This window comes from Aethalodelphis obliquidens, unplaced genomic scaffold (assembly GCF_003676395.1).
Source record: "Aethalodelphis obliquidens isolate GAN/ISIS:26980383/991018 unplaced genomic scaffold, ASM367639v1 scaffold3, whole genome shotgun sequence".
NCBI lineage: Eukaryota > Metazoa > Chordata > Mammalia > Artiodactyla > Delphinidae > Aethalodelphis > Aethalodelphis obliquidens.
This window is the reverse complement of record NW_020837947.1, coordinates 72,071,266-72,093,444: the sequence shown is the minus strand read 5'-3', so window position 1 is coordinate 72,093,444 and position 22,179 is coordinate 72,071,266. Positions and strand designations below refer to the sequence as shown.

Sequence of the window (22,179 nt, the reverse complement as noted above, 5' to 3'; positions counted from 1 at the left end):
CTTGGGACTATCTAGAAGTGGTACCCCTATGGTTACCTATCTAGAAGTGGTACACCTATGGTTGCCTTCTGGTCCTGGGGAACCATGAGCAGAACATCTGCAAAACAAAAACTGAAGATTAAAGCTTCTAGTACCATTAGTAAAATTGCTTATTAATAGAAATACAGAGGAGGAATTGCAAGGCCCTGACTCAGAAGACAAATTAATATATGCAATCAGACTTACCTGTGAAATTGTAAGTAAAGAACAACAAAAAAATCTGTAGGTAGTTATAAAATCTTGTGTATAAAATACCATGGGGAAAGATCTTGCAAGAAATGGTCTGTTTTTCAGAAATAGAGACACAGATGTAGAAAACAAACTTACGGTTACCAAGGGGGAAACGGGGTGGCAGAGGAATAAATTGGGAGACTGGGATTGACATGTACACACTACTATATAGAAAATAGATAATTAATAAGGACCTACTGTATAGCACAGGGAACTCTACTCAGTACTCTGTAATGGCCTATATGGGAAAAGAATCTAAGAAAGAGTAGATATATGTATAACTGATTCACTTTGCTGTACACCTGAAACTAACACAACACTGTAAATCAACTATATTCCCCCCCAAAAAAATATGGTCTATTTTTTCTAATAATATTCATATAGCCAATTTACTGTAATCAAACATATGTTAGGAAATACAGACAACTTTGTGAAGAATGTTTTATATTGGTAACATTTATGAATAAGAGTGACAAATTAGCACTGAGCTTCAAAATATACAGAAACAAGATAATTAGCAGCCAAATTTTGTGACTATAATATATAGTCTAAATTTTGTAAGCAAGAAAAATACAGGGCTTCCCTGGTGGCGCAGTGGTTGAGAGTCCGCCTGACGATGCAGGGGACACGGGTTCGTGCCCCGGTCCGGGAAGATCCCCCATGCTGCGGAGCGGCTGGGCCCGTGAGCCATGGCCACTGAGCCTGCGCGTCCGAAGCCTGTGCTCCGCAACGGGAGAGGCCACGGCAGTGAGAGACCCGCGTACCGCAAAAAAAAAAAAAAAAGAAAAAAATACAGTAAATACTCTGACACTCTAAGGATTATAGATAGGACAGAAAATTATTTTATTGAAGTATAGTTGATTTACAATGTTGTGTTAATTACTGCTGTACAGCGAAGTCATTCAGTTATACACGTTTGTGTATATATATATACACACACATAACATACACACATTCCTTTTTTTAAAATATTCTTTTCCATTATGGTTTATCATAGGACATTGAATATAGTTCCCTGGGCTATACTGTAGGAGCTTGTTGTTTATCCATTCCATATTACAATAGCTTACATCTGCTAAACCCAACCTCCCACTCCATCCTTTCCCCAACCCCCTCCCCCTTGGCAACCACCAGTCTGTTCTCTATGTCAGTGTCATAGATTTGTGTCATAATTTAGAGTCCACATATAAGTGATATCATATGGTATTTGTCTTTCGGGCTTACTTCACTTGGTATGATAATCTCTAGGTCCATCCATGTTGTTGTAAATGGCATTATTTCATTCTTTTTTATGGCTAATTGTCCATTGTTTATATATTCCACATCTTTATCCATTCATCTGTCAATGGACATTTAGGTTGCTGGCCATTGTGAACAGTAGTACTGCTATGAAACTAGGGGGTGCATGTATCTTTCTGAATTATAGTTTTGTCTGGATATATGCCCAGGAGTGGGATTGCTGGATCATATGTAATTCTATTTTTAGTTTTCTGAGGAACGTCCATACTGTTTTCCACAGTGGCTGCACCAGTTTACATTCCTACCCACAGTGTAGTAGGGTCCCTTTTTTTCCCCACATCCTCTCCAGCATTTATCTGTAGACCTTTTAATGATGGCCATTCTGACTGGTGTAGGGTGGTACCTCATTGTAGTTTTGATTTGCATTTCCCTAATAATTAGTGATGTTGAGCATCTTTTCATGTACCGATTGGCCATCTGTATGTCTTTTTTGGAGAAATGTCTATTTAGGTCTTCTGCCCATTTTTGGATAGGTCGTTTTGTTGTTGAGTTGTATGAGCTGTTTGTATATTTTGGAATTAAGCCCTGTCAGTCTCATAGTTTGCAAATATTTTTTCCCACTCTGTGGGCTGTCTTTTTTTTTTTTTTAATGGTTTCCTGTGCTATGCAAAAGCTTGTAAGTTTGATTAGGTCCCATTTGTTTATTTTTGTTTTTATTTCTATTGCCTTGGGAGACTGACCTAAGGAAACACTGGTACAATTTATGTCAGAGAATGTTTTGCCTATGTTCTCTTCTAGGAGGTTTTATTGTCATGTCTTATATTTAAGTCTTTAAACCATTTTGAGTTTATTTTTGTATATGGTGAGAGGGTGTGTTCTAACTTCATGAGTTACATGTGGCTGATAGGACAGAAACTTAAGACACAATCTGCCTTCTAAGAACTCACAAACTAGATCAGGAAACAATAAAATGACATAACACAACAGAAAAGAATTTAAGAAAACAAACTTAAAGGTCTTCTGACTATAAGGACTATAAAAACCATGGAGAAGACAATAAAAGGGCTATAGAATGAGGGGGGGTAAGAAGCATTCCTGTAAGGAGAAAAATTAACAAAGGAGCTACAGAGCATGACCTAAATGTGGAATTCTATGCTTAGAAAGATACCTAGAAATTACTTAGATTAATCCAATGCCCTCTTTTCAGCAATAAGCAAATTTAGGTCTAGCTGGGTTTTAACAACAGAAAGTCAAACGGCAAGTGAACAAGCAGGGCCTAAAATACTGACTTCCTGATTCATTTATGCACATTTATTGGGTTTGTTTCAGCACTATGGTACTGAAAATCAGGCTGATTGAAACTCAGTCCCCTCCACTAAAAAAACTCCGGTAAAAGCGATTTTAAAAGGTATTTAACAGTAAAAGCGATTTTAAAAGGTATTTAAGAATGACAAAGCAATGTGAGAGTATATAATTAATATTTATACCAATATGTACCAAGTACTATGGATTCACAGGAGAAATTAACAATATGGAGGAGGGTATAAACTGTTGGCTTCACTGAGGAAATGACATTAAAGCTGAGAGGAGTGGCATTGAGATACGGTTTTGGTCATACAAATACATGGAACAGTAAAAGATTTTGTTGGCTTAAGTAAAGGTAGGTTGTTCTCTTCAATAAACTGAATGATTGGATTAAGAGATTAGGAGGGAAATAAGTTAAAATGAAATGATGTGAGTGGGCAAATTCACTGAGAGTATTTTCATATACATTATCTCATTTAATCTTTCTAATACTCCATGAAGAAAGCATGCATTATTTCCGTTATACTGATTAGGAAACTAATCCTAATACTCAAAGAATATTCAACAATTTGCCTGACTCGCAAATTGGGGAAATGGTAAGGACAGAACTCAAATCCAGACCTTTTTCACTCAGAATACAGTGTATTTTCTATACACTGTAGTGTAGAATACAGTCCATTAAAAATGTCTTCTCATTCTTTAAGGACTGGTTCAAATATCACCTTTCCTCTTTTCAAAGCACTTCAATTACTGTTCTAAAACTTCACATACACACGTCTGTCTTAACTGCTAGACTAGTCTCTCAAGGTACAGGACTCTGTTTCTTTCATCTTTGTATCTCAGTGTCCAGCAAAACACCTGGAACATAGTTGTTTGTAAAAAAAAAAAAAGTAATTAGAGAATAAATAACTGAAGCAGAAAGCCAAAGGATTTTAAATATGGGACAGAATAAAAGCAGAGTTTCTCTTAAAAAAATTCTTTATTCTTTCGAATTACTAATAACTTCTTCCTTCCAGATGTGGGTACTGAAATACAAAATGAAATGAAAATGGGTACTTATTAGGTTCTTAGTTTTAATGAAGTTCTATGACTTGAATCCTGCCGGATACCTGACCTATGACATCCAAAAAAATAAGAGAATCTCCAGGATGAAGTAAAGGACTCCAGCCAGAAGAAAAATGAAGCCAGGGAGATAACTAGAAAGCTGTTGGGATAAACCTGTTAGGAGATGATGAGAATCTAAACTAAAATGACTATAAAATAAATGGGAAAAGTCTAGGTTCTATGCAAATCCCCTTGGTTAAATTCCTTGAAAGGTCCTTCAGTCAGTCAGGGCTGGAGATTAGAGGCCTTCTAGGACAATAAATTATAGCATAACAGATAATGATAAACTGGTGCTCAAAAATCATCCTGGTGTCTAGGGATCAGCTAAAGTGTTTTGACACGTTCAAAGAAATGCAAAAATCATGTAGAACCAGTTATTTTTTAATTTTTAAGTAAGAAGCAGCAACTATAAGCCCTATCTTTGAAAATGATGTCACTGGCAAACAGAACTGAATATAAGGACTAAAGTATCTTGTATAGGCCTTGTTAAATCAAAGCCACACAATCAGAGCTTAAGCATAACAGCTTTATCTATGTAACATTCTATAATTCATAAAGTACTTTCACATACGAGAGGCATTACTGTTCTCGTTTCAGAAAGGTTCACAGAGGGTTGCTGTAAGCATTAGACTTAAATCTGTTTTCATAAGATGTTAGAATTCTTTCCATTAATGATTTTCCTATGGATAATCTCATTAATTATAAATTTACTTAAACAGCTGTAAGTCTGTCAAAATTTCATCTTACAATGAAGCAAAATTGCTAAATAAAACAGAGCTATGACTAAACAAATATAAAAACAGTATAAGCTTTCCAACAATAAGTAACAGCATTAGTAAGCCTTAGGTATTTGCAACACAAACAGACATCCCAATAGATAATCCATATAAAATTTAGCCTTCTGAAAATAAAACCATCATAAAAGGGCTGGCTAAAATCTTTCAAAGATTTTTGTTCAAACTGAAGAATATTAATCTTGCCAAATTGAGACTTCAAGAGAAAAACTAAATTACTTTTTGCTCCCATAGTTGACTGTTTTTAAAAAGAATTTTGTATTATCCCACTTACAAAGATTTTATATTAAAATTAGAGTGATATAATGATTTTGTCTCACATATAGTTTTTCTTACTAATTAGAAACACAAGATCACATTTTCTGCCTAGAATTACATAAGGAGGTATTTAAGTGAAAGGAAAATTAAAGAAAACACATTAAAATGAAAAAGAATACAGAAGTAACGATAAACAGAAACTGCATTATCCTTCTTTTCACATCAATAAGTAACAACACTGCCATTCTTCTAGTTTCCTAGCCTTGGGGGGAAAAAATATCACATTTCCTACAATTAAAACAAGAATTTATTATTTGTGGAATTTCCTAGGATGAGCCCTCCATCCCTGCCACCCTGATTCCCTAAAGAATCATAAGCATTCTTGTCTTCTTGCTTTAATTGCCACCATTTCCTGTTTATACTGCCCTTTCTCCTCTCTTCTTTTAAAAATCCCATCCTATGTTCAAAACCTAGTAGCAATGAAATAGTTCGATATTTTTCTAACACTATTCATATGGCCATAAATATAACAATCAAATATTTGTGACTGAATAGGAAAAGTGTTTATGAACGTAATACTCAAGCCTTTCCTCCTCAATGAAGTTTTTCCAGACAACTCTAGCCCACTGTCATTTTTCCTTCTCTGAACCACTCATACAGCAGCACTTAGTCATATATTGCTTTGGGACTTCTCTAACACTGTTATATTATACTGCAATTTTATTCTTGCTCTGTCAGTTAAATTCCGTGTGTGCATAGACTTACCAACTTGATTTCAAACATATTTAAGGATGCGCCTGTGTATTATACTTTTATATATACCCAAGAGGCCAGTAGAATACTGTACGTATATCTAGTGTCCCATAATTTGCTGAGTTAATATTTTACTTTATCTGTTACGTTTTATTATTTCCTTTAAAAAAAGCTCTCCTATGATAACATATTTTCTATGATGAAATTAAAAATGAAACCCAAGCTGTTTTCTTTCTCAGTGATCAGATGATAACAAACAGCTATTTAAAACATTAACTTCCACTTGCCAAACACCCAAGCTATGGAGAGCATGATATATCAGAGAGCATGATACTATCACACACTCCTTTAACTAAAATTTGCAAAGCAGTCTAACAGCACATACCAGTTTTCACAATTAAGAGCCTGATGTTATAGCACACCCTAGCGATCAACTATGAAACCACATATCCTTAAAATTTTTAAAGTTCCACGACAAATAAAAATATCGAAAGAAAATAAATTTAAAAAAATACATTCAGTATTTAAAATGTAAAAATATTACAAAAACAATCGTAACATTCATACCTTAACATTTATACATCTAAGGCATACAACATAACTCATTACATTAGAAGTAAACGGTACTTGAAACAGCTAAAATTTTGTTTCATTTATTCTTCTCATTCACCAGATGCTCACTGAGCACATGCTAGGAAACATTCTAATCAGTGATGAGCAAAGATCAATCTTCCTCGCTCTCACTGAACATACAGCTAAAAATAGAGACATTAAAATACTTGTATTTGAAAACATTAAACAATCACACCAATAGTAAGTTTACAGTAATTCCGCCCTTATCCACAGGAATACATTCCAAGTCTAGTGGATGCCTGAAGCTGCGGATAGTACTGAACCCTATACGTACCATGTTTTTCCTATACATACATACCTATGATAAAGTTTCATTTATAAATTAGGCACAGTAAGAAAGTTACAACAATAATAGAACAATTATAACATATTGTAATAAAAGTTATATGAATGTGGTCTCTCGCTCTTTCAAAATATCTTGTACAAATATGCCTTTTCCATCTTAACTAGGAACTTACGCACTGTGGCCGTAACTTCTGCATTCTGAGGTATGATAGTAAAACTGGCATGAATTTCTTTTTCCTTCTTCATAATGTCATGGATAGAAGATTCACTTGTATCATAGATCTTAGCAACCTAAGGATACAGTTTTTTTCCTCTCCTTATTAGGTGGAGAACTTTCAATTTTTTCACTTAAAGGAAGCACTTTATGGCTTCTCTTTGGCGTATCCGAATTGTCAACATCACTACTCTTGTGCTTTGGGGCCATTATTAAGTAAAGTACAGGTTACCTGAACAAGCACTGTGGTACCCTGACAATCGATCTGATAACGCAGATGGCTACTAAGTGACTAACGGGCAGGATATGCTGCACAAAGGCATGATTCACATCCCAGGTAAGATGGAGCAGGACGGCGAGAGATTTCATCACACTACTCAAGACAGCGTACAATTTAAAACTTAAAAATTGTTTATTTCTGGAATTTTCCATTTAATATTTTCAGACTACAGTTGACAACGGGTAACCAGAACCACGGAAAGGAAAACCGCAGATAAGGAGGGACTACTCTAACTGTGCTAAGTGTGATGAGTGAGAAGCGCTACGAAGACATATAACAGGAAACTGACCCAGTAAGAGAATAAGAGAAGTCAGACTTCTTCAAATATGACTGAACAGAGATTGGAGGAGAGTCGACTATTCAAAGGGTAAGTAAGTGGGAAGAAGTAACTGGTATTTGAGAAACTAAGAGAAGGCCAAGGTGGCTAAAATACAGAGATCTTATTTAAAAGATAAAGCTAAAGAGGCTGGCAGGGGCTAGACTATGTGGGCCTTGAAGGCCATATAAGACGCTAGCTTTTATCCTACGAGGTTAAGATTTGCATTAAAAAAAAAAAAAAAACACCACACACACTAGCTCAATATATTGTAGAGAAGGAAGAAAGGCTATGGCAAGACCAGTTAGGAGGCTTACTCAGATGGCCCAGGTGAAAGATCACAGTAGTCTGAATGAGGGTGATGGCAGTGGAGATGAGGTTAATACATCGATCTGAGAAATACTTAAGAGATAAAACTGTCATGTCCTGCTGAAAGAACGGAAATTGCTGAAGAAGATGGACATGTCAAAGACTTGCAAATGACATTTACTGAGGAAGAGAAATCAAGAATAGGCTGGTTTTATGTTTTGTCTGTGTTTTTGTTTGATTTTGGTTTTATGATAAGGCTATGAGGAAAACATTAAGTTTGGTTTCGGACATAAAGTTGAAGGTATTTCTGAACATCCAAATAGGATGGCGACATCAAGAAGGCAGATGGAGAATTAAGTGTGAAGCTCAGATAACAGAGGTGGACAGGCAGTTTAACTTTGCGTCTTTAGGGTATAGCTGATAACATAGAAGCTCAGGAATATTAGCATAGAAAGAATATAAGTGAAATGACAAGACGACCTATAAGTGAACTTCAAGTACTACGAGTCATGTAAAAAGTCCATGGTGTTGGCAATATGGAGGTCACTGCTGAACTTATTAGCCTGAACTGTTTCAGTTTAGTAATGGGATTGGAAGCCAGAATGAATTGAGAAGTGAGCGGGTGATTGAGAAGTGAGCGGGTGCTGACAGCTCTTTTGAGAAATCTGGCTGTGAAGGAAACAGGAAATTGGTAACAATAGGACAATTGCTAGAAAACGTGTGGGGGATAAGTGGGGGATCGATTACCCCACCCATTCCACGTGTGAGAGACCTGTGCATGTTCAAAACCAGATGGGAAAAAATCTACTTAAATAGTTGAAGCCTTCAGAAGTGGAAAGGGGTTAAGATACAAGGTACAGGTATAAATCCTAGCCTTAGATGGGAAGGATAACTCTTCTACTGTAAAACAAGAAAGGAAGATAAGATGAATACACATAGAGGCAAATTTGTGTGTCTTGAAGTAGAAAAAATAAAGAAGTTATGTCTTTCTATTTAAAAGCATGGTCTACAGGACAACACTCATCATATAACTTATCATATAACTTAACATTTTTTTTTCTATCAGAAGACTATTCATTTTTTTAATATAATAGATGTAGGGTCATTACAGAGGATGATAAATAACCAATTAAAATGTTTTTCTAATTAAAATTTTGAATAGAAAAACCTCATGAGATGTGTATACATATGTAATGCTACATTTAATGAAGTAATGTTACATTTAATGAAGTAAACACATATAAAATATATATGGATAAGTGTATGTATGTATACAAGGAGCACTCGAATGTAGTTTGGACATGGAATGCCAAGGAGCTGATTTGTTCTCATTTATAATGACTTATTAAGAAAATCCTAATTGAAATAAATACTAGACAAAATTAGAAACAGATTGAACATTGAGGCTGATAAACTTGCTCTTCATAATGCCTTGTACTCTTTTAATTAATCATTTCTGTAATAAGGTTGCTCTTCTCTTTTGGACTAAGTTCTACATGAGCAGGGGCTATGTTACAGTTCACCACTGTAACTCTAGTACCTAGTGTAATGTCTGATACAGAGCAGCTAATAAATATTTGTCAACATTAAGACAGCGTCTTACATTGCATCCAATTTGTATTTATGAGCCTATCAAAAGAGCCTTAATATCCTAAGTAAACATTATGTAAAAAGGTTTATCTATCTGTTTTGTATGTTAGGGTTCCATTTAAGATTTTTATTTTAAAATAGCATTACACTGCTCAAAAGTATTTGAAAAGTTAGGAAGATAGACCAGATGACTTCTTCAGGTCCTTTGTAATCTCTCTCTGATTTCTGTGCTGTAAGTATGTGGCTCAAGAACTTTGTCTGTAAATGTACATAGGAAAGCCAGTCACAAAATCAAAAATAAAACTATGTTTAAACAGTTCATCTAAACCAGCAGTCCAAGGTTCTTGGAAGATTCTGACAGTTCCTCAGGAGCTGCTTACAGGACAGGTAGGTAAGGTGAGGTTAAATTAGTTTGATTCCCAGACCCCTCTCCTCACTTCAATCAGAGAAGTTTATATTATATTACCTGTTTGATAAAATAATTGGACATGAGATTTGATTTTTAAAAAGCGTTTAGGGAGGGAAAAAAGAGGTTTGACAGTGAAAAATTATTATGAAAAACAAAATTATTAATCTGGTCACAAATAACATTTTTAATCATTTTGTAATTAAACAAACACTCCCTGAAACACTCTAGGGAGTATATTATTTGGGAGATGTCATATTAGCAGAAATAGGGAAAAAAACCCTCCATTTAGTTAACCAACTTGAAACATACACCAATGTTGGAAGAAAAAACTATCTGATGCCCCAAGAATGTTTGGTTCCTTTTTGAATAATAATTAAGAGAATTTACGGATCATGGTGAAACTGTGTTTAGATTTTCATGGTTCATGTAGGCATTTATAATATGAAACATCTTTGTTGAAGTCCAATGTATTTTAAAATTAGTATCAAAAATAGCGAGAGAAAAAGCTGGAAATGCCCAAGTCACTCAACAGATGCAAATAAACAGGTGGGTTCATAGCCAAACAAAGAAATATACTATTCAGCAATAAAATGGAATGAACTACTGATACACATAACAACTTGGATGAATCTCAAAATGTATGCTAAGTAAAAGATTTTTATAAAAGCACATGCTAAATGCTTCTATTGATATAAAACTACAGAATATCAGTGCTAGTCTATAATAACAGAAACAGGTTAGTAGCTGCAAGGAGACAGGACAGAGAAGGAAGGACTACAGAGGGGCATGAAGAAACTTCTGAGAATGATGGATCTATGCACTGACTTCAATAGCTGGTGATGATGGTTGCACGAGGGTATGCGTATGACAGACTTCGTCAAACTGTATACTTTAAATTTACTGCAAGCCAATTATACCAAAATTATCTATCTTAAAAAAAATACGTTAATTTTGAATGTAAAAGAATGTATAAAAAAATCTACCTTTAAAGATTATTTAAGGATATAGAACCACCACAGCACATTTTAAGGTAGGAAAATGATTATTACCTTACAACTTTTGCAGCCTGGGAACTTTCAATTCCTTTAAAACAAACTTTTTTGACATTGTCTCCTGAGCTTTGGCCAGTAATAGATTTTTTTTCTTCTAGTAAGAAATCCCGGAATGACTTGGATGAAACTGAATGTAGAGAAGATGCCCTGTGAAAAAACAATAGAGATCATGTAAAAAACACTCATTTTTGCTGCAAGTGACAAGGGGATATGGAGAGAATATATACCAAAAATTTTACAGTGATATAATTACAGTTTTCAATGTGATGTTGGATTCTTGCTGTCAATTGTAGACTAATCAAAACTGTGTGATAAGAAAAAACAATGGAGACCAACACTGGTGATAACCCAGATGAAGTAAAAACAGCTATTATAACTATGCCTCAGGTAACAACAAAAAATATGGTCAGAATAATAAGAAAATCTGTATAGACCTATACCTCTTTAAAAAATTTTATTAATCCCACCAGCTTTTTATTGTAGAAATTAACAAAACAAAAACCTAGATTAGCCAACATTGTTGTAAAAAAGAGATACAAAACTGGAAGAAGATAAAACAAGGTACAGTAATCAAGACAGTGGGGTATTAAGGATTAACTGATCAATGGAGCAGATTAGAGAACCCAGTACTAGACCCTCATGTAGACAGTCATTTTACTTTCAATAACAGAACTGCCAAAGCAACCGGGTGGGAAGAATGTTTTCTATAATAAACAAATGGTTTATAGAAGAAAAAAAAACCTTGACCTTTACTTCACACCATACCCCAAAATTATTTCAAGATGAATTATAGAACTAACAAACATAAAAGCTAAATATCCTGGAAGAAAACAGAAGACTATCTTCATAACTCAGTGGTAAGCAAAGGTTTCTTAGGACATAAACAGCAATAACCGTCAAATCAAGAAATGATAAATTAGACTTAATTAAAAACTTCTGTTCATCAGAAGATATCGTTAAGAAAACAGAAAATATTTGTAAAACATACATCTGGCAAAGGACTTCTACCCAGACTCTAAAAAGAAATCCTAAGGACTTCCCTGGTGGTACAGTGGTTAGGAATCCACCTACCAACACAGGGGACATGGGTTCAAGCCCTGGTCTGGGCAGATCCCACGTGCCTCGGAGCAACTAAGCCCGTGCACCACAACTACTGAGCCTGTGCCCTGGAGCCCGTGAGCCACAACTCTGAGCCTGCTCACCACAACACTGAAGCCCGTGCACACTAGAGCCCGCATGCTGCAACTACTGAGCCCACACACCACCACAACTACTGAAGCCCGCATGCTCCAGGGAAGGTGTGCTGCAACTACTGAAGCCCATGCACCTAGAGGCCGTGCTCCACAACAACAGAAGCCACCGCAATGCGAAGCCCACGCACCACAACGAAGAGTAGGCCCTGCTCGCCACAACTAGATGAAGACCGAACGCAGCCAAAAAAAAAAAAAAACAGGAAATCCTAGAACTAAAAAAAAGACAAATACAGAAGACAAGGCAATTTCAAAAGGCATGCAGAAAGGATCTGAATAGACACTTCACAGAGGAAGAGATGTTAATTGGTCAATAAGCACGTGAAAGAGTGCTCATTACTCATGAGGGAAACACAAAACCGCAAGGAGAAACCACTACACGCCCACCCAAACAGGTAAAATTAATTGACAATACCAAATGTTGGCAAGGATGTGAAACAGCCAACAGTCTCATAAATTTTGCTGGGAGGATAAAATGATACAAATGCTGTGGAAAAGATCTGGCAGTTTTTATAAAAAAGTAAACATGCATTTTCTGTAAAATCCAGCAATTCTACTCCCTAGTGTTTACCCAAGAGAAGTTAAAATACATGTCTACAAAAAGGACTAAACAAGAATGGTCAGAGCACCTTTATTCTTAAGAGCCAAAAACTGGAAAGAGTCCAGGTGTCCATCAATCAACAGGAGTAAACACAAGTATATTCATACCTTGGAATACTACTGAGTAATAAAAAGGAATAAACTATTGGTATACACAATCCAAATAAATCTGAAAAACATGCTGAGTGAAAGAAGCCAGACACAAAAGTATATCATGTTTCATTCTAATTACATAAACTTCTAGAACAGGCAAAACTCAACTATAGTCAAAAAAGAAAAACCACAACAATGGTTGACACTGGGGTGAGAGGGGGGCAAAGATAAAAAAAGAATATTTTGAAGGAAATTTTCTGGGATAAGGTAATGCTCAAAAAATGTAATATAAACAATGACCAAGTGGGCTTTATTTAATGCAAGGTGTTCTAACAGTGTTCTAACACTCAAAAAAAAAATTAACATAATTCATCACATTAACAGGATAAAGGAGAAAAATTCTACGGAAAAGTTCTATGATCCAGTCAATGGACACATCAAAAAAATTAAATACTTAGGGATACAATTAACAAAACATGGATGGACATGATACATATATTTAAAACTATAAAAGACTGCTGAGAGATTTTAAAGAGAATCTAAAGGATACCATGTTCATTCTTAGGGGACTCAATGACCCAATATTGGTAACCTGTCAATACTCTTCAATTTATCTACAGAGTCAAAGCAACACCCAACAAAATCCCAGTAGGCATTTTTTTTTTTGACAAGCCAAATCTAAGATTTATTTAAACATGGTCAAAACTAAAAATAGAAAAAATAATTTTGAAAAAAACAAAATCAGAGAAATTATACTATCTGATTTCAACACTTATAAAAGCTATCATCAAAAGCACATACATATAGGTCAAACGGAACTGAGTAGAGTCCAGAATTAGACCCCCACACACATCATGGTCAACTGACTTTCAGCAAAAGTGCCAAGTACTAAAATGGAGCAAGAGCAATCTTTTCAACAAATTGTGCTGGAACAACTATATCTGTATGAGACAAAAACCTTGATCTCTACCTTACCCACGTATAAAAAGAAAAATCACAAAAGCTAAACTTAGGAAACATCTAAAAACAAAAAAATTTTGTAACCTTAGTCAAAGACATAAAAAGCCCTAACTTTCAATGAAAACAAACAAAAAAATGGATACAATGGGTTTTACCAAAATTAAAAACTTCTGCTCCTACAAAGACAATGTTATTAAGAAATGAAAAACCAAAATACAGACTGGGAGATAATATCCACAAAACTTATCCAAAAACATCCTTATTTTCAGAATACAGACTCTCAGAATTCTAGATTAACAAAATAGCCCCAATAAAAGGCAAAAGATCTGAAAAGACATTTCAGAGATATGAAAATAGCCAATAAGCCCCTGAGAAATACAAAATAAACCACACCTACTAGAAGACCTAAAATTAAAAAGATTAAATATACAAAGTGTTGGAAAGGATGTGGAATAATGGGAACTCTTACATGCTACTAGTAGGAATGTCCAATGGCATGACCATTTTGGAAAACTGTTTGGTACTTTTCCTAGGAAGTCAAACATTCACTTAACATACAAACCAGCAATTCCAATCCTAAGCATTTACTCAAGAGAAATAATATAAGATTTGTACATAAATAACTTTTTTCATAAAAATAAACTCAGTATTTCTCAACAATAAGAAAGGAAGAAATTTACTGATACATGGAACAACATGGATGAAGCTCCTTTATGTTGAATGAAGGAAGCCAGACACAAAAGAGAGCATACTGTACTTAGATGCCATTTATAAGAAGTTCCAGAACAGGCAAAAACTAAGCTACAGTGATAGAAATTTCATCAATGGTAGCCGGGGGCATGGGTAGAGGGTGAGGGTTGGTTGAGAAAAGATAGTGGGATGGTGGAAATATTTTTCTTAATTGGAGTGGTGATAACACAGGTGGTACATTTGTCAAAACTCCCACTATACACTTGAAATTACTGCATTTTACTTTATGTAAATTATACCTCAGTAAAGTTATTTCAAAAAAACAGAATACACAATGAAATCTGCACTCCTTCTGAATAAAACAATTTTTTATGGAAAGGAAGTGGAAAAAGGTCAACTCACATACCACTAGTGAGAGTGTTTAGTGGTATCTACTAGAAATGAATATATGCATATCCTACAACCCGGTAATTTTATTCCTAGTTATATATGCAACAAAAATGCAAATATGTTCAACAAAGACGTGAACTAGAATATCTACAGCAGCACTAACCCTAACAACAGTAAAACAACAAAGCTACTAAAATGCCAGCAAGAACTGAATGAGTAAAATAAGTATATTTACACAATGGAATATTAGTACTCATCAAAATATGAATTTCATAAATATAATGTTGAGCAAAAGAAGCTAGAAACAATAATGATTCTGTGTGTGTGTGTGTGTATTAAAAAGGGGAGATTACTCTATGGAAGAAGAAGTCAGGATAGTGGACTGGGGGAGGGGACTTGCTGGTAGTGTTACTTCTTGATTTGAGTGCTGGTTGCACAAGATGTGTTCAGTTTGTGAAAATACAACAACCTACACACTTATGATAACTGCACTCCGAAGTGTATACATTATGTTTCAATAAAAAGTAATTTAAAATTTAAATCTAATTTACATGGAGAACATAGAGGAAATAAAAATTAAGTTGATCTAAATAATCAAAAATACACAAAACTAATCACACCCAGTATAGGTGTAGTACTTTGGGAATTAGTTGAGTGGAATGCACTTTAGAATATCTACCAGAAAACAGTATACAAATTAAAAATCACCTTTACAGATTAATTTAGCTTCCAAAGATTTCATGCTCAGATTGCTATGGTATTAGAATCTTTTTATTCAACAATGTTTTACTGCAATCCAAAATGTAAAAAGGATTTGCAGGGTAGTAGTCAGGGTCAGGCACACAGGCTCTGCGGCTGCTACTGTTGTAGGTTCAAATCTTGGCTCTGTCACATACCAGCTTTGACCTTGGGGAGATACTAACCTCTGAGCTTCAGTTTCCTCATCAGTAACATGGAGATACTGATACCATCTCCTTCCTTATAATGGTTGTTGTGAGGATCAAATGTTAACCTATGGTAAAATACTTAAACAGTACCTGATACATAGAAATGCTATGTCAAGTCTGTTACTGTCCACAATTTTCACAGCATTTAACAAAACTAACTTATTTTAAGAGAAAAAGAAGACAATGAGAACACAGAAATTCTGACATGAAGAAATATAGTCAGTTCATAGGCATAATGTCTTTCCTTCCTAAAGTCTAACTTAGAAAAACTGATTCAGAAATGTAACCTTTAGCTATGATTTTGTATACTAGAACTACACTGTAACCTTAGCATCATTTTCAGAAATCCTTAGTAAGTCAAAATTATGAGTAACAACATAAGCAATTTCCTATTCTAATATTTCTTCTATTTTATTTACTCAGAAAACAAAGTGAACACAATGCTAACCAGTTAATTCCCCAAAAAGTTAAATTCATACTTTGAAGAAACCATAAAATCCAAACCCAGGTTAAATTCATAAACTATTTGGGGTTCCCCATAAAAAATTAGCAAGGCCTTCTAATAACTTATCTGAATTCACACTGCTACCAGGTTAACAGATTCACAATGTCAAGCTCAGGCAAGGCTCACTCCAGAACCCAGGAGATCACTATATTAAGATCACTATACTCGACTACTGCGTCCACATTTAAAAATCATTTACCCTATGTAAAATCTTAAATCATAGAAAGGAAATTTATCAGAAACATGACCTACTAAAGTATTCACATAAAAGATATTTCTTCAAAAGGAGCTTACCTGACTTTACCACAAAATTTTCTCCAAAGCACATACATATGCAGAACACTGAAAAATTAAATACAAAGAACCACTCTCCGTTTCCTTACCAACTCCTTTCTGCTCCTGCCGAAAACACACATACCTGAAGGTTTCTACTGGCAAACAACGTATCTATGGTGGAAAGTACAGTGTCTCATCAGTCATTAGGGAACACTGCTGGCGAATACTCTGCCAAAAAAATCTGCTGAATGTCTTTTGTAAGTAATTCATGTCTCTAAATACAGAAGCTTCACAATGATCTGTGTAAGAACCACACGGTGTCAGATTCATCTTCGTGGTAATTTGGGAACTTCTAGATGTGGTAAATAATATACACACTAAAAATTTTTATTTCTTTAATGGCTACTTAGGATAACATCTCCTTAAGAATAAATATAGGTAACAATGCTTACAAGATATCTTAAACTCACATGTTCATTAACCATGCATAGTGGTTACCTATAAAATGTCTTATGCAGACTTCTTTAAATGAGTTCTGTTATTCTTTCCACTGATCATGCCATACTTTGAAACAGTGTCTGATTTCCAACGATTTTACTTTCCTAACTCAAAGGTTCTGGCTCTTTTCCATTTTAGCAGCCAGAGAAGCTTAATGAAGCAGCATCTGTAGCCACATAAAAAATTAATCAAGATTTTGTTCCTCAACTAAAGCAGCCATGAAATTTTTGCTTTAATGAATAAAATTTCTAGCTCTAAAAAGTTAAATAATTGAAATTAGTTTATAATTTATAGGTTAGCTCTAAATGGAATTTGGAGAATTTACATTCATACATCAAGCCAGGCCACAAAGATTGTGCATTCTTCCACTCAAGATGACTGGTGAGAAATGTATTATTTCTCCAAGTAAAATAAAGGATAATGAAAAGTGACCAACTCCCATGTACACTTGGCGTTTTCACATTAGATTTAAAAGTCAACTGGTTAGAACTTCATTGTAATGCAAAAACCAGTTATTGTGTGAACAAACTAAGTAAAATTCCTTACCACGACCAGGAGCAGACTTAGAGGGCTAATGTGTGATTTGCTAATGAACTGCGGCACATTAACCTCATTATTAAGATAAACACAGTATAAAAACACCTTCTAATAAATAAATAAAATCGCATTAGATGATTCATCAGGATGATGAAGATGTCCCTTTGAGAAGTATTTAAAAAAAGATAAATCACTACAGTAATGAATATATTCCATAAATACAATCTGTAAATCAGATTAAAATGCTAATTTCAGATTAATTTTCTACTTTTTTCAAAGCTGGGCAAAGTTTAAATTCTACCAATTTTCTATAAACCAATATTTACAAGAGATAGTCTCAGGAAAACAAATCTATTACTATTTTATTTCTTTAAGCATATACCACATGTATTTACAACCTATGTGTAACGGATTAAAAATGAAGTGATATACTAAACCTACAGCCTTCTAAGAATTCAAGAAAGAAAATTCAACAACCTAAAAATGACTATTTCCATTTATACTAAATATACATCATAATTCAAGAATACCAAACATCAACCATTTTACATAAATATGTTCTTAAAAGTTATAACAAGGGACTTCCCTGGTGGTGCAGTGGTTAAGACTCCATGCTCCCAATGCAGGGAGCCCGGGTTCAATCCCTGGTCAGGGAACTAGATCCCACATGCATGCATGCCCACAACTAAGAGTTCGCATGCCACAACTAAGCAGCCCGCGAGCCACAACTAAGACCTGGCAGAGCCAAATAAATAAATAAATAGAAATATTTTTTTAAAAAAACTTCTAACACATGTTTTCTGATCCCTGTCATTAATTTATATGCATATATTATATACATATATACTTATATATGTATAATTATGTACATTTATTGACATATATATCTTACATACATATATTCTACTAACTCAGCCCACTATTTATTTAATAACTTAAGCAGTACATAAATTCAGAAGAATTTAGCAGAAATGAACTTTAAAAGATCCTTCAGATACCAAAAATTTGGTCTCATAAAGTCATAAAAAGGGTATAAATGATTGATTTTATGACAATTCAGATATCTCTCACTTTCATAAAAATTCAGAATAAATTACCTATAATTGGTCAGTTAGATAAATTTCTTTGGTTCCGTAAAATACATAAGATCCATTATTCATTTGTTTGTATTTAGATTTTCCAGTCGCATTTTCATCAACTAAATATATAATAAACATCACTTATAATTCAGTCACCAAATTACTTTTCAAAGAAAAATACCCTGATTATATTTTTGGCCAAATTTTATGGCATTCTTCCTCCCACATTCCTAGAATTCTCCTTAATATGCCATAATATATTTCTTTTGAAATTTAGACAGTCTCTTCAACGTAGGAGTCTGAGTTCATATTGCTAATAATGACTAGGGAAAATTTTTTCCTAAACCTGAAAATCAAAGTCTGAAGTTTCAGATAAATGATTACTCTAATCCTTTCCTCTAAAATCCCATGTTAAGTGAACTAGAGAATAATCAGAAAGGCATAAACCCACACAGGCAAAAGAATAAGGCATTAAGACAATGGCAGACTAAAAGTAATAATACTCTATTGGAGGACAGAACAGGGCCAGAATGAACCTTGATATAGTAGAAATAAAGAAAACCTGTCATCAAGTGGAGTGGGGGTAGAGTGTGAAGCTCGGAACCCTGAAAAGTCTCCTACGTTGGAGACATCTTAAGTATCAAATCCTGAAGTAGTCATGCAGATGAAAACAGGAATACTGGCTCAAGGTTTACTTGCGGAGTGGCAGAGAATGCCAGATGCCCTCCCTATCTCCACGTGATCAGATGACTGTACTTCCTTCACCTTGGTAGCAGGAGGATTTGATTGAAAATCACCAGTATACAGAGGCAGGTTGGACTAAACTGCTGTGTTTAAAATCTATATACTAAATGATGAGATACGTGAGAATCTAGACCAAATTGTGAGAACCTCAGTCCCAGGCCTAACTGCCTCACCCTGATCAGCTTCCAGAAGGCTGGCAACCAAATACAAAAATTAAAAGGCTTCTCCTTAGAGAAAATGACAGACCAAGGAGAAAAAACAAGGAGACAATGGTGCGGGGGTCCTCTAAGGGTACCGCTGGGTCACCCTACAGTCGCACCCATCAGTCAACCTGTCCCACACAGGCACACAGATTCCAACCAGAACTTAAAACAATCCACCAAATAAAACAAAACGTAACTAAAACATACATGAAAAAAGAGTGAATACACATCAATGTAAATCAATGACTATTTTCTAACTTTTATAAATGGAATCATATAGGGTCTTTTTTTCTGATTGGCTTCTTTTGCTCAATATTACATTGATGAGATTCATTCACACAGTTATATTTAGTCATAATTCATTTTCATCATTGTGTAGTACTCTACTATACTAATAAACTATAATTTATCCATTTACTGCTATAGACGTTTAGGTTGTTTACAGTTTTTGGCTTTTACAAATAAGGATGATACAAACATTCTGATACGTGTTGCCTGGTGCACACGTACATATATTTCTGTTGGATATAAAAGTGAAAAAGTTTATAGAGTACAGGTATCTTTAACAGTTGAATATTGAACAGGATACTAATAAAAGGGCACTATCGGCAAATAAGAAAGCTCTTGGCAATTAAAGATTTTAATAGTTAAATTAAAACATTCAGTAGAAGGGTTGTAAGATAAAGTCTGGGAAATGTTCCAGAAAGTATTTAGAATAGGAAAATAATTATATGAACATTAGAAGAGCAAAAGTAAGAAAATTAGGGAAATCCAGGAAGAGCCATATCCAACTAATGTGATTTCTAGAGAAAACAGTACAGAAGAAAGTATCAAATAGAGTACAAGATGTTCCTAGAACTTAAAGACATGCTTTTCCCAATTAAAAGAGCCCATCAAGTACCCAGCATAATCTATAAAAAGAGAACCCACGTCAAGGCACATCACTCTGAAATTTTAGAATGCTAGAGATAAAGAAAAAGGGAAGCGGGGGGGACTTCCTTGGTGGTCCAATGGTTTAAGAGTCCTCCTTCCAATGCAGGGGACGCAGGTTGGATCCCTGGTTGGGTAACTAAGATTTCCACATGCCCCGGGGCAACTGAGCCCATGTGCTCTGGAGCCTGTGCCACAGCTAGAGAGCCCACGCGCCTCAAGGAGGAGCCTGCATGCTGCAACTAAGACACAATGCAGCCAAATTAATTTTAAAAAAAAAAAGAAAAGAAAAAGGGAGGATGGGGAGAGGGAGGAAACTGGTAAACATAGCAAGAGTAAGGAATTGGAATGGCATTAGACTTCACAACAGCAATAAGAAAAAGGAACTCTACAAATGATTTCCAACTCAGAATTCTGTTCCAATCTATCAGTCAAGAATGGTGAGAATAGAAACATTTTCAAAGATATAAGAGCTCCAAAAATGTATGTCCTATATACATCTTTTCTCAGAAAACCACTGGTTTTGATGTAGATTGTGCTACATCAAAACAAAGAGTAAACCAAGAAATAGAAAAACAGGATTTAGGAAACTGGGGATCAAACACCAGAGGGAAGAAAAAGAAATTCCCAGGATGACAGTTAAGAGAAGTCTCAAGATCACAGATACTAAGCAGGCATGGAAAAGGCCTAGTTCAGACCAGAGAAGTCAAGAGTTCTAATGAAGATGCCTCCAGGGCTTCCCTGGTGGCGCAGTGGTTGAGAGTCCGCCTGCCGATGCAAGGGACACGGGTTTGTGCCCCGGTCCGGGAGGATCCCACATGCCGCGGAGAGGCTGGGCCCATGAGCCATGGCCGCTGAGCCTGCGCATCCGGAGCCTGTGCTCCGCAACAGGAGAGGCCACAACAGTGAGAGGCCCACATACCGCAAAAAAAAAAAAAAAAAAAGAGAGAGATGCCTTCAATAAAAAACAAAAGTAATAAATTACCTGGTATGTTTCATCATAATGGAGAGAGAGAGGTATGTTTTAGAGTTTTGGGGGGAAAATTAGTGATGAGTACATAGGCAGTACAGGAAAACTGACTGAATTAGTTATTCTAGGGAAAAAATAGAATAGTGTAAAAAAAGGAAATAAAATCATCTTCACAATATGACTCTGTTGTGAATCTTAATTAACCAGTCATAAAAAAGAAAGTTTGGGGCAGGGCAGGCAACTGCTATCTTTCATGATAAGAAGCCTTGAAGTATTACCATACTATTAAATTTTTTAAACTATGTGTTTCGATTTAAAAAATTATTTTATTGGGGCTGGAAAGAACTCCTATGTTTGAAATAGATGCTAAACCAAGAGTATTTGTCCAGTAGTTGGATTTCCTAACTTGAGTGATCATTGTTTTGTTCCTTCTTTTGTTCATTTACTTTTTGTTTTTAAATAAGGAAACTGGTTGATGGCAGGGCTAAAACTGTATTTACTAATAAGCCCAAAGCTTCCTCATGTGCTTAGCTAATTCTCTCAAATTGAGATATATTTAGTATCTTGAGAGCTAGTCAAAGAACTTTTTTTTTTGTCTTTTCCATACTTTTGTTTAGGGAAAACATAACTCAGTATTGTAACAGGGGACTTCCCTGGTGGCGCAGTGGTTAAGAATCTGCCTGCCAAGGCAGGGGA

At 35.1% G+C, this 22,179-nt stretch overlaps 1 protein-coding gene across 5 annotated transcripts in view; it reads right to left on the bottom strand.

Annotated features, from left to right (window-relative positions):
• The window catches only part of IBTK (inhibitor of Bruton tyrosine kinase), a 93,497-nt gene that overhangs the window by 3,657 nt on the left and 67,661 nt on the right, over positions 1 to 22,179 (bottom strand). For 4 of the 5 annotated variants that reach the window (XM_027091694.1, XM_027091685.1, XM_027091676.1 and 1 more), the window contains one exon: positions 10,809 to 10,958. In XM_027091694.1, coding sequence (XP_026947495.1) covers positions 10,809 to 10,958 — 150 coding nt within the window. Of the gene's footprint in view, positions 1 to 36; positions 98 to 10,808; positions 10,959 to 22,179 lie in introns of all 5 variants that reach the window. The other variant, XM_027091702.1, reaches the window with a different exon arrangement.